At 37.1% G+C, this 21,376-nt stretch overlaps 1 protein-coding gene across 2 annotated transcripts in view; it reads right to left on the reverse strand.

The window, feature by feature from the left end:
- Positions 1-1,391: 1,391 nt before the first annotated feature.
- mybpc1 (myosin binding protein C1) overlaps positions 1,392-21,376 on the reverse strand; it is a 54,865-nt gene continuing 34,880 nt past the window's right edge. For both annotated transcript variants that reach the window (XM_062994144.1, XM_062994152.1), the window contains exons 18-29: positions 19,167-19,271; positions 18,416-18,604; positions 17,697-17,831; positions 17,106-17,273; positions 15,154-15,242; positions 14,873-15,068; positions 14,643-14,782; positions 14,225-14,384; positions 9,180-9,316; positions 7,011-7,197; positions 5,155-5,194; positions 1,392-2,043 (exon numbers count right to left, since the gene is read on the reverse strand). In XM_062994144.1, the coding sequence (XP_062850214.1) occupies positions 5,178-5,194; positions 7,011-7,197; positions 9,180-9,316; positions 14,225-14,384; positions 14,643-14,782; positions 14,873-15,068; positions 15,154-15,242; positions 17,106-17,273; positions 17,697-17,831; positions 18,416-18,604; positions 19,167-19,271 (1,523 nt within the window). In that variant the 3' untranslated portion in view covers positions 1,392-2,043; positions 5,155-5,177. The remainder of the gene's footprint in view (positions 2,044-5,154; positions 5,195-7,010; positions 7,198-9,179; positions 9,317-14,224; positions 14,385-14,642; positions 14,783-14,872; positions 15,069-15,153; positions 15,243-17,105; positions 17,274-17,696; positions 17,832-18,415; positions 18,605-19,166; positions 19,272-21,376) is intronic.

A 21,376-nucleotide genomic window follows, 5' to 3' on the forward strand; every position in this document is an offset into this window, starting at 1 on the left:
AGTGCAGCACAGGTTCTCAACTACAGTACTGTACAGCTTAGTGTACTTTTCCTCATTAATGCTGCCATAACAGAAGTGTAAATTACCATGACAGACCCTGGCTTTTGGACTTGAATGGTCCTTTTTTGGCATCCATTTCTTCCAAAAAAACACCTGGAATACTGATTTGTCCGACCACTATGTGATGGTCCATTACAGATGTCTCAGAGCCCAGAGAACTCAAAGCCTTCTGGACATGGTTAACATAAGGCTTCTTTTCTGCACATTAAAGTTTGAAGTGGCATTTATGAATGTGCTTGACAAAGGTTTGCCAAAGTAATCTCTTGCCCTTGTGGTTATATCAGCTATCGATGAATGACGGTCCCTGACGCAGAGTCGTCTAAGAGATCAGAGATTAGGGGGTGTACAGCTTAGGCGAACGCCCTTGCCCTTTACACTCTGAAATTCTTTCAGATACCTTTAATTATTTAATAATATTATGTATAGTAGAGGGAGAAATATGCAAATCCCTTTCAATCATTCTTTAAGGAACATTGTTTTTAAACAGTTTATTAACTTTCTTACACATTTGTTGACAAATGAGATTAGGTCCTCTGCTAATTTTTGCTCCTCTTTCCTGGATGCTGCTTTTGCTCCAAATCATGTTTACAATAACTTGTGAACATCACATAATTATTTAGCTTTTCTAACCTCATTGCTAGCCCTAAATTTCCCTTGTCCCAACTCTTTTTTGGAATAAGTTTCAGGCCTGAAATAAAAGAATGAGTGTATATTAACAAATGAAATGAAGTTAACCAGACAAAATATGAAATATCTTGGCCTCATACTGTCTGCAGTGAAGTAAAGGTTAAGGTAAATGTAAGAAACACTGCATTTTTTACTTGATTGCAAAAATAAAGAGTGACCTAAGTTACTGAGAGCAAAAAACTTTGTTTCAGTGCTCTATTACCATAGGTAGTAAATAACTGTGTGTGAAATTTCATTAATTCATTTGTTGTCTGTTTTACCACTGCTTTATCCTGGTCAGGGTTGCGGTGTGTCTAATTCATTTGGTGAAAAGCAGGTTGCCAGTCCATCACAGGGCAGACACACACACATTCAGACACACTCACACTTAGCTCCAATTGGCCTGACTGCATGTCTTTGGACTTGTGTGAGGAAACAGAACACCCGGAAGAAAATCCTCACAGACACGGGGAGAACATGCTGGGAAATCAAACCAAGATTGTTCTTTCTGTGAGGTGCAGTCCCTGTGTAATCAACTAAAATTTAGATGCCCCACCTTTTCACTCTGATGCTTAGTGTCAGGTAAAATGACTGATAGACATTCTTTAAAGTTTAACAAATACCTATCTTATTGGGTGCAATGCAAAAACAACAAAAGATCAAGATCGTTTAAAAACACTTACTATACGTTTATTTTATTTTTTTTACTGACATTTAATCAACTCAACCATGCTAAATAAAGCATTGCTACATAAGACAAGTAGTTCATCTTCACCAGCTCTATTGGATTAAAAGGTTAATACTTTGTATGTAAATGATGTAACATCTTGCATATCAGAGATAATATTGTTTCTGCTACAAACTTGCAAGAAAATGGCTTTGTTACATTACAATAGGGAAAGCTAAGAAAGTAAAACAAAAAAGAACAACAAACGCCATTGGCAACCCACAGGCCTATTTTATACACTGAATTCATTACCAAAATTGTTTCATATATTTTTTTAACCAACTCTGGGATTCATCTTGTTTATTTACTCATCAATATGAAGGGTAAAGCAGCCTGTCATACAGTAGCCTATGAGCAGGCTTTTCTATGGGAACTATAGGTTCATGTCTGAACACTGCATGCCATGCCAAAGACTGTTCACACATGAATGATGAGCTCTAGCAACAGGGATTACTGGAAAAGCTTTGGGCAAATCACTCATCAGTCAGAACCCTTCTTCTCAGACTCGGGGGGCTTTGTGTCGGTAATGTACTTATTAATGAGATGCAGGGGAACGCCACGCTTCATCAGCTGAAAGAACGTAAATCCTCCTGAGAAGAGAAACAAATGAAGTGAATAGGAGGATAAAGCAGGTATCAAGTCAGTAGGAAAAGAAAGGACACTATCCACATTTCAAAGCAGTACACTTACACACACTAAAAATAGGAACCAGAATGGGTTCTTAAAGCAAACCAATAGTACTTTATGTGCGGTATAATTTTGTTTCTAAACTTTATAATACATATAAACTTTAATATATTTAATAACTATAGTATAAACTTCCTGCAGTATATTTATATTCTTAATAACATGAACTGGATGTACTCTAATGTATATTCATGTATTTTTTTCTATTTAATTTCATTTTAGGTTTTACCAACACTTTATCCTAGTAAGGGTTGCGGCAGTTCTGGCTTCCCCATAATTACTGGGCGCAATGCAATAGCACACCCCAGGCAACATGCCAATACAACTCAGGGCCTCAGCCATCCCTAAAAGACACCCAATCATGTCTGTACATAGATGGCCAAACTGGCCAGTTGCACTGCTTGGGATTAGTAGTGGGCTGTGCCACCGGAGCACATTATAATATATACAATATTTAATTAATATATATGAGGATAGTCAAGACAAATAAACATTAAATATATATTTCTGTTTGTTTATTAGTTCACAATTTGCTTAATAAATTGTGGTATTAGTTTTTGTGATAAAATCTCCCTTACTAAGTTTGCATTTATTTACATTTTACTGGACATGTTTAATTACATTCAGTGATTGTAAAATGAGATAAGTGAATGCGAAGAATCTTTATTAAAAATAAAGAATCTATTGCAAATAAACATTTTACATAATTAATTTGCTTTCTAAATCCTAACAATGAACCATTTAGGAACCTTAATTTTTAAGAGTGTGGATTTGTGATGCAGAGACCTAAAAAACAACATAAGGACAGGACAGATCAGTACAAAAGCACCTCACAAATGCTAAAGTTGTAAGTAGACATATATATACTGTACTATATGCACTAATGCCTGCAAATTAGCAATTTGATTTAAACAAATCTGGAAATGGATTGAATTTCGGTTTGTACATACATAGCTCAGGCTTAAGTATTTAACCAAGAAATATGAACTACATTTGCACATTTCACCTGGTTCACCTTAACATATTGTACACTAGCAATCAATGCACGCAAAACACCTAAGCTGCAGTCACTCTGACTACATATTTAGTTGTAATTTAGTGTACACTTTAATACTACCTCTCTGACCTTCATATTCTGTATTAACTGTCTATGCTCCTTTGTCTTGATTTTTTTGTCTATTGTCTTTGCACTGTTGTGTTTTATATTTTATATTTCTTTTTTTTTAATTGCTGCACCAGAGAAGTAGCCTGACAGCATTTCGATGTACTGTACAACCCTGTATTGGTAAAATGACAGTAAAGTTGAATTAAATACATTGATGTGTTTTTAAACCTTTGTTAATGTTGACAGATGAATTTGTTACTAGTGCAAGTGACTAGTGCAAGTAGAAACGGAGTGGCTATGGTGTTTGAAAATCAGGAGCAGCAGTTATTTTTATATTACGACAAAAATAACAGAAGTATACGCAATAGTGTCATGTTACTGTAACTGTAACTGTAACCAACATATATAACTGTAACTGGAACCAGCTAAAGGTCAGCAGAATATAAATGTGTACTGTGTTGTTACTGGTTATTACTGGTCCAGATGTAATTAAAAAGGATCTGAACTTTAACTGTAAATACAAAGAATGAACCTATAAACAGTTTAAGATATAAGAAGAATGGACCACAGACTAAGATTTAGAAATGTGTGAAGCCATTGACCTTCTTTTTTACTATATAACATGCACAGAGAAACATGCTATAGTATTTTTCCACTGTTAGTGCAGGCGCCTTGACCAGACAGTAAAAGTCAATGTGGTATTTGGTTTTCTTTCCCCTGGATACAGGTCATTGTGTTTGTAGAGTGCCCAGTCAAATCAGTGGCACTTTCAACAGTCCCTTGGGCTTTTTAGGATTTCTGCAACTATTATTTTCCTCTGACTGGAACAAAAATAGCTATTTTGTTCTATCAAGTTCTTTTGTAAGTTTTCTAAAAAATGTGGACAATTTTCTTGGCTAAACATACAAATAGAGCAACTTAAATTATTCATTTGATGGTTCAATCTTATAAAAGAGGTCAGTTGTGTATACAAGAACCAAGAACCACCAAAAAACTAGACCAATTTATAATATACTAAAATAACATCTGAAACATGTGTGACACTGTTCACACTCAACCAAGCATTATATTGCAATATGATACATACAATGCAATATGTTAAATAGATGACAACAGCCTGTCGTTAAAATGTATGCAACAGAAGCTGTCATCAACAATATATTGGCCAAAGCAGCCAAACAACTGTGGTCACTAAAGAAAGCTAAAATACATTGACTGTATCAGTAAATGTATAACATGTTAGTTATAGTTTTTGTGATTTTTTAACTGGCTGGCTTGGTGGCACAGAAGGTAATGGCACAGGACCAAGGACCTGGGTTCAAACCTAGCCTCAGTGCAGTGTCTGTGAGGGCACCTTGGCATTTTCTCTACATGTTTGTGTGGGGTTTAAGGTGTGTTCCTCATAGCCCAGCTCAAGTCTAATCTAGATTTTTGAGCTTCTTAAGCTTGTTATGGGTGCTTTCTGATTTGGTCAGACGTGCTAAATGTGATGTTTAATAACATCCTTCAAGTGATTGCAGTCATACTGTTCCATTTTAGTCAGGAGAAGGTTACTCACGAGTTACATGATGCAACAGGCACAGTTATGAAGAACATAAGATTGACACACACAAAATTAATATTGGCAAATCTGCAGTGGACATACTCTGGTTCCCAGGTGATTACAGAGAGACAGACATCAGCCTACTACAGTCAGCACTTTGTAATAAGAAAGCATGCAGCATGGACACACACAGCAAGTTTACATATTCCAATAAACAAAAATGATCCTACTAGAATTCTTACCAATAATTTGGTCACATAAAACATTATGCCAAATGAATGACCTTACTTAAAGCAGGATTAGCAAGAGCTGCAGAATGAATGACATAAATAAGCTTCATATGCCCGAAACCATATGAAAGCTTACCTTAGATGGGAATAACACATTCACTATTCCTGAGTGATGACTGGGGAGAGAAGAGAAGAGGGGTTAAAACCAGTGATTTATGTGAGGGAGTTATGTGTGTGTCAGATGGCATTGCTGACTTAGTCATTATAGCTTTAACATGATGAAGAGGATTATGACACATATTACAGGAGAACATCTTTATCACCCAAAGATGAAAAGGTGATGTAAGAATGTAGGACACAGTTCTATAACTCACATGAATTATGGGGGACGTATTTATTAATAGGGATTGTTGTTGTATGAAAATAAAACACATATTTCGTATATGAAATGAAGTAACAGGCAACAGATCTTATCTCATGAAGAAGATATTTGAATCTTTTCTACCAAGGCAACTAATTAAAAAATTAAGATGTATACACCAATAGACAGGGCAGCTTTGCTATATGTAAAAGAGAAGAGCAGCAGTTATTTTTACTTTATGATATCAGAGAAGTTGTGTCATGGTAATGACACCTCGAGGTGTTATAAAAATGTGGGTCATTTTCTGCATGGGGTTGCAGGGTGTGTCCAATGAGTTCATAGGTTTCAAATGCTTTTAGAATGATTTGCCGTTTAGTATTTGTATATGGTTTTAGATCAATAACAATAATAAGAAAGTGCAATATTGAAATAAATAATGTTTCATTTTGATAAGTTGTGTTCCTTTTTGCAGTTGTTACTACTATACGATAGCCTATCCTGCAACCAAACCTAATCGACTGGTCAATTACTATAACTGCAGAATGAAGTTATATATTCAATGTCATTACTTAATGAGGCATCACTATGGTATCATAAAAAATTACAATGATAAATTTACATTTTTATATAAAACATTTGGTCAGTGATGTCACAGGAACACAAATGTTTAGCAGTAAATATGTCTATATCTATAGTGTGTGTTGTATATAAATGGTCTTACACATAAATAATTTTACTTACTAACCATTATGTGAGCTGTAATAAATAAATGAATATACAGTGGTACCTTGAAACTCAACGTCAACTGGTTCTGGGACTGGCGTTGAGTTTAAGGTATTTTTTCCCAAAAGGATGTATGGGAAACCTGTTAATGCGTTCCATGGTCCTGTGGAACTGCATATATTTTAGGCTTATGTAAAATAATGGGCTTGTTTTTGACACTTATACACTGAAAATAACACAAGTGTAATATAAAAACACTGAAATAAAAAGCTGATTCTTACAATTTCTCAGAACCCAGAGCTGTAACACAAGTTTGAAAGTGACGAAAATCCAGCTAAAAAAAGATGTAGAAGCTTTCAGAATGGATCTGATGGTTATTCCACACAAATGCAGTTTCGTCTCATATTCGCACTTTGATGACGTATTACCGCACCGGTCAATTTGAGCGCTGAACAAAGCGACTGTTCATCGTTAATTTGAAATGAAATAAATACATGTTTTAAAAACAAACTGAACACGTTGAGTTTAAGGTAAACGTTGAGTTTAAGTACAAATTAAGGGTAAGGGTACAAATTTCTCGACCAAGGGCACTGAGTTTTAAAGATTTTGAGTTTAGGGGACGTTGAGTTACAAGGTACCAATGTTTGTCCTGCTTGGTTTATTACACCAGTGACATATTTTTTTTTTAAAGTGAAGAAAATTAAATCGTATGAAATATTAAAGGTTAAATAATTAACTGCTAAAGGTATAAATTAAAGATGATTAAAGACGACCCACGTACACTAAAATTGGAACCTGCTGGTTAATGCTGCTTTTGCTGAGCTACAATGTATTTTGAGCTAATATCCGATGGTAGAATGATAATATGATAAAGCAATTTCCTAATTCCTCCTACAGCACACACTTACCTTTGACTTCTAGTTTACATTCCACCTGGGCATCCCCAAGATCATTCACGGCCTTGCAGGTGTACACACCTCCATCAAATGGGCTGGGCTTCCGAATCTCCAGTGAACACACGCCCTGGTTACTGAACATACGGTAGCGTGGGTCATCAACAATAATGATTTTATTCTTCATCCAGATCACCTTGGGCTAGGTTACACAGATGTTTAGACGTTAAAAAGGAAGACCCACCATAACACCAGCATTATTCTGATCAGGTTTCATGCAGAGGAGAACTTTTGCAAAGTAGAAATGCAGAAAACAAACTGTGAAAGTTTGTACTGTAACTTTAAATGCAATAACATAGCTGGATAAATGCTTATTGTAACACTGCAGTGACAGAGCCATATCAAGTGTTTGTATGCATGTGGACATGACAATAGCCAGCAGGTGTTTGTAAGCTTCCTGGAAAAGTCTGAGCCACAAGACAGGTGTAAAGCCATAAAATAAAGAGACAAGGATTTTCCTAAAAGTCCAGACAGCCGTGACTGGCTGGTCCAACACAATCATGTATGATCCACAGTGCTCAGACATGATTAATCTGGATCAGCAATTCATGAAGGGCAAATCTATGAACACAGCATAAATTAAAACAACCTAATTGGTTTTATTGACTGTGCATCGTAACAGATTTTGTTTAACTAATCTTATTTTTAAGTGCATCTATTTGCATGTTTAGTGAACCATGGTAATTAACCCACCATGACATGCTGGACTGAGAGCACAAAATCAGATCCTGAAACTGTAGCTCACTAGCTAGTTACATAAGTACCAGTGGCAAAAGTCACATAAGCCTAAAGTTAAACAACAGACATTATAATACCTATGAAGACACATGTCAATAATAAAAACACTCTAATATACACACTTATTTGATATGTAAATGTTTGTCTACCATACAGAAGAATATACTGTACTGTGGGCAATCTTTGTCACTGCATTGTACTGCATGGTATCAATTAAAAGTGAACCACATAGGATGACCAGATGTTATTTGGGTGCTGGATGAACAACAGTTCTGCACCTTGTAAACTCATACTAGAACCGAACACATTATCATGCCGTTAGTGTCATTGCAATGCTAAGAATGGTCCACCACTTAAACATTATCTTGTCAGTGGGGGTATTATGGGGTCTCTTTTGATCAATTGATGTGGTACAGGGAGTGACAAAGTGTATAGAGCACGGATGAGCTACAGTTAGGAAGTGTTTGTGTAGCTAATAAACAAATCAATAAATTTATATGTATCAGGTAGGTATTCGTAATGAAAGACCCGGTGATTATATTTTATAATAGATCATACTAAATTATATTTATATGATATTACATGATTTTATATTTATAAAATATAATTATTTTATTATATTATTTATATATTATTACTTAATTCTGGTGTTTAGCCACACCCATTGCTAACAAATGTATAAAATCAATTATACAAAATAAAGCAAGCTCCATAAAGACATGAATTGACAAGTTTGGTGTGAGGGAACTTTTGTTCATCATCAGTGCCTGCACTCATAAATGCTCTACTGGCTGAATGGGCACAAATGTCCACATACACACCAAAATATTGTCTTAAAAGCTTCTTTGTGGAGTGGAGGCTGTTACAGCCACATAGTTGACCAGCTTTCAACCAAAACTGGGATTTCAATATCAGTGCAAATGAACTGCAAGAGCACCTGACATTACTGCCCTCATGATGAATTTTTCATCTCACAAAAAAGAAGTACTTAATTTTTAAGAGTTTTTATATAACTATATCAATGATTTTCATCATTCACCTCATGATGTGATCTGTTTTAACAATTGTTAACGTTGTTTTATAGCTCACTATTTTAAATGTCATCCTCCATATCAGTGTTAATAAAAAGTCAGGAAGTATTCATGTCTGTATTAAATGAACTGCTTAAAATGAAGTATGATACTAATTTATTCAACTAAAGTGTTGTTCAGTTGTGTCATTAACATTTTTGTCAAGATTTTACTTTTAGACACTTTATACACTTGCATACACTTTATATACTTGTGGCATAATGTGGCCCTGCAAACACTCACACACAATTTGTTTTATGTTTTTACACCTGAATGCTGGCATGACAAGAACAACATTAATCATATCTTCATGTACCCTTGGGTTGGCGCGGACGCTGCAGTTGAGGGTTGTGTTGTAGCCGGCGATGGCACATATGTTGATGAGTGGCTGTGTGAACTTTGGTGCCTCTTTAAAGTCTCGATCAATGTATTCTGGGTTCTTCAGGTTCATGCCTGGATGACAGCGAGAGAAGTGAGATTAGGAAGACGAAGAATAGAGGAGAAATGGATAGTGGATGTGTGCGTGATACGAGACGAGCACTGCATCATGGGGAACTTTCCTTAAATGATGAGGAAATGACAATATCAGTATCGTTTATCATCGTAAAAGGAAGCATGTGAAAAAATGGGTAGTTTGTAGTGTTGCAAAAAGCTCATTTTTTAGAAATTAATTCCAATACGCAGTACATTGAAACAGAGAAAACAGACACAATTTTAATAATTCTGATGTTTTGTCCATGTTTCTGTTTGTTTACAATTTACTCACAATAGTTAATCAGAGCTGGATTTCTCTGGACAGGCACATTTGTCAGTTTAATTTCAGTATAAAATTGAATGAATTCCAAATGATTTTGTCATTTGATAATTCTGTTCAAATGATCTTATACAGAGAACAGACAGAACATGTTCAGGTACCAATAAATATGCTTATTTTTAAAAATCTGCAGTCCAAACATCAAATACTGTAAATTTAAAACATTATTTTAGAATGATCAACCTGAAGTTAATATACTGTTCTGTTTTATATAAAGACTGAAACATGTATGGGCCATGGTGATGGTGGACGCTGGCGCATTTGGCTGCCGCTACCGTTACCGTATTTTACCGTATTTTATTGTATTTTTATCGTTTTTCGTTTTCATCTTTTTACACACCTTGTGGATCTATTTCTTTTATGTTACTTTTGATACTTTTATTTGTGCTTTTGATACTTTTTGTTCTTTCTACTGTACATCGCGTCTGCGGCCGGTGGTGAACGGTGGATGAGTTTTCCTGGGATCGGCACGATGTTGAACTATTCCGTTGACCAGCTGAGGAAGTTCAACAACTGCACTACTCCATCGTGTATTTCAGTCATCAAACAGCTTGGACTCCTTCGCCGGCCTCGTTATATTCACAGGGGCTCCCGGAGAAAGCTTGTTTATCTTCGAAACGGTAACGCTATTCCATCCTTCTGGTCAGCCGTGCGCACTGTCGCTCCGCAAACACGTCATCAGAGCGCTGCTGCCTTGCACACCAGTAGCGGTGTAGTCTCCATGACAACGCTGTCCACGGAGTGGGATGGGAAACGCGGAGTGGACTTAGCAAATCTCCGTTCTCTTCCTCGTTCCTCACAGCCAACTACACAACAATACCACTTGAAAATGGCATTGCTTAATGTTCGTTCACTCAACACAAAAAGTACTGTACTCAGTGAATTTATATCTGACAGTGAACTAGACTTTTTCTGTCTCACTGAAACTTGGCATAAACCCTTGGATTATTTTATGTTAAATCAGACCACGCCAATGGGATACTCGTATATTGATGAACCTCGTATGGAAGGGCGAGGTGGTGGTGTTGCTGCAGTCTATAGGGATGATATTAAAATAACCACTTTGTCTTTTCCTGCTGCTCTTTCTTTTGAACACCTGGCTTTCAAGTTGTCAGGGCCTACTCCTCTGGTCACTGCTGTGGTTTATCGTCCGCCAAAGCCAAACGCTTCCTTTCTCTCTGATTTTTCAGATTTTTTAACCCAGCTTAGTGCCCTTTCATCCTCTGTACTGCTTATGGGTGATTTTAACATCCATATTGATGACAACAACTGTAAATTTGCCAGGGAATTTTTGGAATTGTTACAGTGTTTTAATTTCACACAACATATACATTTTCCAACTCATAAAAAAGGTCATACTCTTGACCTTGTCTGCTCTACTGGTGTCCTAGTTCATCAGCCGTCCAGCCATGACCTTACTGTCTCTGATCATTTGACAATCATCATGGACATTGAGGTCACTAGGCCCATCACTAGAGCTAAACGTAAAATATCCTTCAGGAATCTTCAATATATCTCTCCCTCTGCTTTCTCAGATTCTCTTGTTAAAAATATGTCTGTCTGTCCTGTACTGTCTAGTAATTCATCTGACCTTGTCGATTACTATAATGACATACTCGCCTCATGTCTTGATGAGCTGGCTCCTTTGAGAACCAAATTTGTTTCATTTAGTCATTCCGCACCATGGTACACAATTGAGCTTCACCAAATGAAATCCCGTAAACGCCAGCTTGAAAGACTTTATAAGAAAACCGGTCTAACAGTACATTATCAGATTTATTCTGATTATCTTCAACATTACAAAGACGCTCTTACGGCAGCCCGATCCACTTACTATTCCGAACTCATACATGCTGGATCAACAAATCCTAAGACTCTCTTTTCCACAATAAATAAACTTCTCAAACCAGTTGACAATACTACCAATTCCTTTACAGTTGACAAGTGTAACTCTTACCTCTCATTTTTTCAAACAAAAGTTGAGAATATCCACAATTTTCTGACAGTTTCCCCTGTCATCTCTGTTTCTCCGCCTATCTCATCTCAATTTATTACCCAGCCTCTGTCTCAGTTCTCACCTGTGTCTCATTTGGACCTATCTGAGATCTTAACAGGGATGCGAAGCTCCACTTGTGTTTTGGATCCTGCTCCATCAAAACTTGTTAAGGGTTGTTTTCCAGTTATCTCATCACTTATCACAGAGATAATCAATTCCTCTCTTAGTTCTGGCTCAGTCCCTCAATCACTCAAATTGGCTGCTGTTACTCCCATACTTAAAAAACCTGGACTTGACTCTAACATTATGAGTAACTTTCGGCCCATTTCCAATCTTCCATTTCTGTCGAAAATACTGGAACGTGTTGTTGCCTCACAGCTCAAAGATCACCTAAATTCCAATAATCTATTTGAATCATTTCAGTCTGGTTTCCGCCCCCAGCACAGCACTGAGTCAGCCCTCCTCAGAGTCACAAATGACCTTCTTCTTTCCTCAGACTCTTGACAAATTAATATTCTCGTCCTCCTTGATCTTACTGCAGCTTTTGACACCATTAATCACTCCATTCTTCTGTCCCGCCTTGAATCCTCTGTCAACATCACTGGTACTGCCCTTTTGTGGTTAAGGTCATATCTCGTAAACAGACAACAGTTTGTTAATATCAACAATTGTAGTTCTGCCATTGCTCCACTGTCCCAAGGCGTTCCCCAAGGCTCAGTGTTAGGTCCCCTTTTGTTTATTCTTTATATGCTCCCCCTTGGTGACATCATACGTCGGCATGGTTTACATTTCCACTGCTATGCTGATGATATTCAGCTTTACATCTCCTCCAAATCCATTAATACTGAACTTCACTCCACTCTGACAAATTGCATCACTGAAATGAAATTGTGGATGAAAGCTAATTTCCTCAAATTAAACTGTGAAAAATCAGATATGATCATCGTAGGTCCTACAACCCTGGCAAAAACCACAAAAAATTTTCAAATTACCATTGATAATGACACTTTGTCTCCGTCTTCTAACATCCGAAATCTTGGTGTAATTTTTGATAGCAACCTCTCTTTTGACCGCCATGTAAATCACATCACCAAAACTGCTTTCTTTCATCTAAAAAACATAGCACGTCTACGTCCATCACTCTCCTTTTCTGCCGCCGAAACCTTGATTCATGCTTTTATTACATCCAGAATTGATTATTGCAATAGCATCCTTTATGGTACATCTAACAAAATCCTAAAAAAACTTCAGTATATCCAGAATTCAGCTGCTCGCCTCCTTACTCATACTCGCTCCCGTGATCATATTACACCTGTTCTACAAAAACTTCATTGGCTTCCCGTTGCTCAACGCATTCAATTCAAAATTCTTCTATTCACTCACAAAGCTCTCCATTATCAGGCCCCATCCTACCTCACCGACCTGCTCCATCAGCACATTCCCTCCCGTAGCCTTCGCTCTTCTGAGGCTAACCTACTGTCCATACCCTCTAGGACCAAGCACCGGACCTGGGGTGACAGGGCCTTTTCCATAGCTGCTCCATCTTTATGGAATGCTCTCCCCAAACACCTACGAGATTGTCCTGACCTGTCCAAATTCAAGTCACTTCTCAAAACTCATCTATTCAATATGGCATTTAACTTGTAACAACACGAAATAAATGCTTTTATTTTTGCTATTCTTTTTAATAGTTTTTATACTTAGATCACGACAGAAATGTGAAGTCCTAGATCCTAAAACTTGTAAAGTTTTCAGTTTCCTGATTGCATGTGAATCTGTCCTGTTTCTGTCTAATTTTAAGAAATTGTTCTATATTTGTTGTTCTCTCTCATAATTTAGCTAATTTTTAATGAACTGTCTTATGCTGCTCTCTTTGTTTTTATCTTAATTATTCTTGATGTTGATGTACTATTTTGATTTTGTACTATGATTTGTATGGTGTATGTACGTATTTGTTTTGATTATTTGTCTTATGTAAAGCGTCTTTGAGTATCTTGAAAAGCGCTATATAAATAAAATGTATTATTATTATTATTATTATAAAAAAGCTGTTTTGCACGAACTGTATGAACGGGCACAGCCTCCCACATTGAATGCTTTGTTGTTAAAAAATATTTTATGTTTTAAATATTGGCCTTAAAGCATCACTGTGAAATTAAGCTATGTTTAGAAACAATTAAAACATCTAATTTAAGGTTTTAGATATTTTAAGATTTTATTTAAAACCTTATGTTTGGGATTAGAGACGTACAGTACAACAGTACTATTGATCATGGGTAGTTTGCTGTCACAAAGCAAACCTTTAAGGAAGAAAATAATTCAGAAAAATAAACAAAACGTCTCCTTAGCTTTTAATTTGACCCTAACAGGGTAACTTAGTAAGAATAACTAAACCTACAATTACCTATTAAGAAACAGTTTTGTCCAGTGTTAACCAAAGTAAAAAATAAAACCCACTGGGTATTATGAGGTGGTCTCGGATTTGTACTAATAATTTATCCAAGTATATACAGCTGATGTAGCAGAATGGAGTCACAGAGTCAAGACTTACCTTCCTTTACAATGACTGCAGTGTCTTTAGAAGTGGTGGCACTTTGGCTCAGACCCACGATGTTCTCTGCAAAGATCCTGAAGTAATACTCATTACCCACCACCAGTTCATGGATAGTAACACAGGTACGGTGGTAGTGCTCCAAACAGGTGTACCACTCCTGCAAGTACAAGCTAACTCAGTTTAAAAGAGGTAAAATGGATTGTTCTTGACATTACACACAAACAAACTTACAGAACAAGTAATGGATTCAAACAGTTTCACATGAATACAATATATTACAACAATACAATGATATCTATTAGCTTTATTTATCATAATGATTGTATTCATATAGAACTTATGTTAATACAAAACATTAAATTTTTCATAGCAAGAAGCAGCAAACTGCAACAAAGAATCAAAGACTCATACATACCATAGTCTTTTTATCAGCCTTCTGGATGGTATAACCTGTTATAGGGGCATTGCCATTATCCTTGGGTGGCGTCCAGTCCAGAGCTACATTATTACCCCACACCTCATCAATTCTAACAATTTGCGGAGGACCAGGAAGGTCTAAAATAAAGAAAAATGTCTATATTATTAGGAGTGCTGGCATATTGTAACGAATGTGTCCAGTTACCACTTTTGGCATCAGTGACTCACCCACAATCTGGATATCCAAGATAGCTGTGTCCACATAGCTTTCTACCGTCACAGTCAGCTTATATTTCCCAGAGTGCTTACGCTCCGCTTTGCGAATAAAAATGATGGTATCACAGTCTGAATTACGAATGTTGACCTGTGCAGGGTCAATAGGTTCATCGTCCTTCAGCCAGGTGATCTGTGGTCTGGGCTTACCCTGTGGACCAGTTTACCATTTTTTTTTAAAAAGAGCAAGAACATGTTTTATATAATTAGTCTTTTTACTTAATCTGTTGACTTACCATGAATGGCACGACAATGTTGACTTGTTCTCCGACCTTGCGCATGTACGTCTGCTTCAAGTGACGAGGAACACGAATCCTAGGTGGTTCTACAAGACACAGGAATCAAAGCTACTTACATGGCTAAATAATCTATTAAAACTTTATTGTTTGTATTTATTAAACCATATTACCGATAAAGCCTATATACAGTTAATAAGACCTTAAGATCCCAATCCATGAATCTAGTCTTATTGACATTATTTGTACTCATATGTATTTTAATTGTAAAGATCACTTATTGATTGTAAAGAACACTTATTTGTCAGTTTAGGGTAGTAGATCTACCCTCTTTGCTATCAAGTACACTTAAATTATAGACAATTTTTACAAGTATACAGTTTCAGTCCCCTTCCCCCTGTACATCAGTAGTAAGGGACCATCATAATATATTGAGCATAATATATTGTGCTCAGATTTATCATTTAATATAAATGTATCTTCTTTTAAAACTTTAAACTCATACTGGCTACTTTTTTTATTAGAGTTTACAGTGTCAGTGCAGGTTCTGGGCGTTCACTTAGAGACTACAGCTTATTCTCTACCGTAGACAGTTTATACAATGTCAATAAATTTTTTGCCCTTCATCTGTGGTCAGTATCATAACACAAGATGCTGCCGACTGGATATTTTTGGCTGCTAAATTAATTTGAACTCGTCAGTGACACTGAGGGTTTTAGATGTCGTAGCAATGCTGCTGTGTCTAATCCACTCGTACTGACACCACACACATTTTCATGTCTTTATCATGTCAGTGTCATTCCTGTGCTGTTTAGTTGTTTGTTTATTAGGATTTTTTAATGTCATGTTTTACACTTTTGGTTACATTCATGACAGAAACGGTAGTCACTCATTACACACAAGGTTCATCAGTTCACAAGTTTATATCGAACACAGTGTTGGACAATTTAGTGTCTCCAATTCACCTCACTTGCATGTCTTTGGACTGTGGGAGGAAACCGGAGCACCCGGAGGAAACCCACACAGACACGGGGAGAACATGCAAACTCCACACAGAAAGGACCCGGACCACCCCACCTGGGGTTCCAACCCAGGACCTTCTTGCTGTGAGGCGACAGTGCTACCCACTTAGCCACCGTGCCGCCCTTCCTGTGCTGAAAATGGACCTATGGTGGCTGCTTCCATTGATAGAGGAGGCAGAGGTGGGCTGCCAATACAGTTGGCAATATAGAAATGCACACACACACTTGTGAGTCTCTAAACTCATGATAATTATAATAATCTTGGGCAGATGGGATGCCTTTATTTTTATATATGTATATAGTACAATTAAATGTAAGCCAATAGGGTTAAGGGCCCAACAGTGGCTGCATGGCAAAGCCAGGACTCTAACCAGCAACCTTCTAGTTGGTAACCCACAACTCTACCCCCTAGTACTATAAGCTTGCTTGACTGTAGACAATTTCCTTTCAGCATGAGATAATCCTGTGACCTTAAATTAATTAGGAATGGCTCCTAGATTAATAATCTAGTATCTGAAATGTTTACAGAGATCTATAGACATTCCCTTGGTAAAGCTTGGGGCTGGGACCAATTGGTGTAATCAAAGCCTATGGGCAAAAAATAAGTCAGAAGCTTACTGTATACCTGCTTACTACCAAACAAGAGACAAAGTTACAAAATCACACATTTAAATGACATTGCAGAACATTGTAACAACCAAATTAATCATCTTTGTGTGTATATTAGTGACGCAGCAGATTACTAATGAAAAAAAGCACCAAAATATTTGAAATATGCTACAATAATGTGGTAGATGTATATCAAATTACTAATTAGTGTAGGTACCAAAAATGTGCTATAAGTAATAAGGGGTTATAAGCTGACAAAGAGGTACATATGTTTTCTTATTTTTAATTCTAACAGCAGGTCCAGTGACTAAGGTGGCTCACCAACGACCTCTTTGACCAGAATTGCATGCTGAGTTGTCTTAGGTGGACTGGCGCCGGCTGCATTAATCGCCTTCACTCGAATTTGGATCTTGGCATCTGGAGTCAGGCCTGTGATGGTGTACCTGGTTTTGTCTATGAGTTCTTTATTGGATAGTATCCACTCGTCAGCTGTGAAAAAAACACAAAATAAGCACTAACAGAAATGCTAAATCTTACATTGATAGGGCTTTATTATTTATTTATTAAGATTTTAACGTCATGTTTTACTCACTTTGGTTACATTCATGACAGACACGGTAGTTACTCGATACACAAGATTTATCAGTTCACAAGTTTAATGTCAAACACAGTCATGGACAATTTTAAATCCACGCAGACATGGGAAGAACATGCAAACTCAACACAGAAAGGTCCTGGACTGTCCCACTAGGGGATCGAACCCAGGACCATCTTGCTGTGAGGCGACAGTGCTACCCACTGAGCCACCGTGCCGCCCCGATAGGGCTTTGTTACAATGCAAACAGACAGATATGTAGCAGCTGTTCGAGCAGCTATTAAATAATTGAGGAAAAATATACATATATGTCTCACTTCCTTCGATGCAATACTCCACTTGGTATCCATCTAACCCAGCAGCACCAATAGCTTCTGGAGGACGCCATTTCACTGTCACAGTTGTATCTGTGACATCGTCTACCACCAGCATTGTGGGTTCACTGGTAACAGCTGAAAAACAAGGCAGAAAATAAATGTTAATTCATCAATTATTTATGTACCATGCCTAAAAAGTATGTGAACCACTGGGCTAGGGTCAATTTCTCACATGTATGTGTGGGTTGTCAGCACAATCTGAACATGTAGTCACATTTGAGCATTATCATATGATAGCATGTTATCATATAAATTCACAGAGCACTTTTTATCTACAGTATCTTTATGGCATGTTTTCTTCAGATCCCATTAGGCTGAGAGAGGTTCTGATCTCCTAAACCTTTTAAGTCTCGGATTTGGCAGACACTAAAAAGACATATAACATCCTCTAAATCTCTGGCTTGTGCAGTGGAGTGTAGAGTGAGAATATTTCAGATGTCTATTAAGCAACAGCTGCAAAAGAGGTGACCCAAGGGCAAACTGGTAACTGTATCTGTAACTGTAACTGGAAACTGTTCTTTACTGTATCGTGTATCAATTAAATGTACCGTGTATCAATCAAATGTCTGCCAGAATTACTGTATACACTTAATTTCTCTGTTAATTACTATATGGATAATGGTGTCCAGCAAGCTTAAAGAGGTAAAAGTGTTACTCACCAAGGGGGATAAAGGGTTTGGAGGGCTCACTGGCCCTGGACACACCAATAGCATTAATGGCTAACACCCGCACCTCATACGGAACTCCCTCGAGCATCTTTTTAGGCTCAAATGTGGTCTCTTTGCAAAGATCAAAGTTGAGTCTCATCCATCTAGAGCTTTGCTTCTTCTTCCTCTCAATAAAGTATCCTGACAAACAGAAGAGCAAAGCTGTAAGTCTTCGCTGTTCAGTTAGCAGCCTGAAGGTCAGATCTAGCCCTTGACTACATAAGTGTTGGATCATTAATCAGTTTTATAATTATGTGATGATACACAAGCTGAAGCTGCCATCTCAGTTCTTCAAGTCCAGCATGCTTAGCTAGCTTAGCTTTTATTAAAATGTGGCTTTTTATTAACAGAACAGTAGAACACATTGAGCACGTTGGTACAAAGCATGTGTGTTTATGGGAAGCTTATCAATTGTCTCTAGAAAATTTAGAGGCTAGCCTTTGTGTCTGTGGCCTCCCAACTGATATAATTTTTCTATGTTGGCCCCTATTCTAAGCTTACTAAATAGCCCCTTTGTAGGATGTATTGCCATTTTTTTGGTATTTTGAAGCTCTTTAAATGTAATCTAGGCATGGGTAAGAGACAGATGCAGGTTAGTTTGGGTAACATTTATAATACAAAAAAATATCTTCAAATTAAAAAATAAATATAAGTAAAATGAGATCTTATATTTATGGCGTCATATTTATTGTGTGTTTAATACCTTGGATTGGAGAACCTCCATCATAAACAGGAGGGTCCCATGTCATCGTACACCAGTCTCCACCAATTTCAGTAACCAAGGGAGGACTAGGAGGATCAGGGATATCTAGACAAGGAAAAAAGTAGAAATACTAATGAGCAGTTATGATTCTGAAAATATTCAGACCCTTTGACCTTTAGCATACTTCTTTTTTTTACTACACCAACCTATTTATCCTGGTTAGAATTATACCCTGGACAGGGCACCAAATCTATTGCAGGGCTTTAGACTGCCCTTCAAAAATTTATTTAAAATTAAAAACTGAAATCTCTCACAAAAGTATCCACTCCAGATTGCAGTCAGGTGCATTCTGTTTGCTTTATTTCTTGAGATAAGAGAACTTAACTGGAGTCCATCTGCTGCAGTTTGAATTGATTGGACATAGTTTGGGAAAGCACAGATCTGGATATAAATTTATATCTAATCTACAGTATAAGTGGGACCATAGGACCACAGTGGCCTTATTAATTTTGAAATGGAAGAAGCTTGGCACACCCTTGAACCTTACTAGAATTAGCCGTGGGGCCAAATTGGGCATCTGGGCAAGAAAGGCCTTGGACAGAGAAATTTGAGAGGATCAAACAGTCACTGTAAAAGAGCTCCAGAAGTCATGTGCAGTGATGGGAAAACCTGTTGGAAGGACAAGCATCTTTTTAGCACTTCATAAATCAGCCTTTTATAGCAGAGTGGCAAGACGGAAGCCACAGCTCAGTAAAAGCATTGCAACAGCCTGCTTGGGGTTTGCTAAACAGCTTATAAAGAATAAAATAAAAAAAATAAGTCTCTGGTCTGATGAGACAAAAATTTTACTATGTATTTAAAATGAAACAAAAACAGACACTGTTTAGGGATAGTGAGAGGTTAAGAGATAGAGAATACAACTAAATACAGGAACGTTCTCCAGAGGACATGCAGCCTTTCAACATTACACTGAAGAAGCTGCACGTCAGCTTTCAGGGACAAATCACCTTATGTGACCAGACAAAGCCTAGACAACAACCTCATTGAACATCTGATGAAAATTAAAAGGATCAGCATGTCTGAGAGACTGAGAGAGAGCTTATAGTCCGGATTTAGCGCCATCTGATTTCCACCTTTTTGGAAGCTCAAAGAAGCTTTAAGGGGAAGAAGATTTTCATGTGATGATGATGTGACAGCAGTGGTACAGTACATTAGTGGCTACACGCTCAACCAAAATCATTTTTTTGCTGATGGCATTAAAGAGTTGGTACGATGTTGGGAAAAATGCATTGGAAAGTGATTATGTAGAAAAGTGATGTAATTTGTTTTTGAAATTCTTATTAAATAGAGTTTAAAAAAGTGTGGAAACTTTTTGAAGAACCCTCGTATATATGGCTGATCCTTAATTTAGCTATGCAAATCTTATTTGATTTATATCCAAGAACCCTTGAAGCTGAAATTATTGCTTTTACAATGTATTTAAGTTTTTACTCATTGTAAAGATGCCAATTGGTCAGAAATGAAAGAGAAATGGAAGAATCTTGGTGAATGCAGGACTAAAATTTGGTGTAAAGAGTCTGAATTCATCTACCCATTCTACCTTTTGTCAAGAGCTGAGTCCGGTGGTGGTGTAATAATGTGATGAACATTTTGCATTTTCTGCATTTAGCAGACACCTTTATCAAAAGAGACTTGCATTACAGTTACAGTATACAGTCTGAGCAATTAAGGGTTAAGTGCCTTGCTCAAGAGCCCAACAGCAGCAACCTGGCAGTGGTTTACTAGTCCAGTACCTTAATCACTGCGGCTACGGCTTGCCCCGTAAATGCAATGATATTGCACCATGTCACAAAGCAGAAGTCATTTCAAACTGGTCCCATTAACATAATACATTTACAGTACTGGATATCTGTATGAATGGCTGAATTAGGCACTGTGCACCAGTTAGGCACTGTGCAGATGTGGTAAAATTGAAGGTTCTCAGTCTAAATGTGTAGCTAACAAATCTGCAGCGTGGATGCAATCACGTCAACATGGACCAATATCTCAAAGGATCTTGTTTTCAAGATTTCTGTAATATGTGGAATCAATGCCACACATAACTGGGGCTGTTTACTATAATAAAATGACAAATCCTGTAGAAAATCCTGTATAGTCACAGTATTTACAGATACTTTTCACTACAAATACATTTTATTGGTAAGCCTTAC

Source organism: Trichomycterus rosablanca, chromosome 1 (genome assembly GCF_030014385.1).
Source record: "Trichomycterus rosablanca isolate fTriRos1 chromosome 1, fTriRos1.hap1, whole genome shotgun sequence".
NCBI classification, from domain to species: domain Eukaryota; kingdom Metazoa; phylum Chordata; class Actinopteri; order Siluriformes; family Trichomycteridae; genus Trichomycterus; species Trichomycterus rosablanca.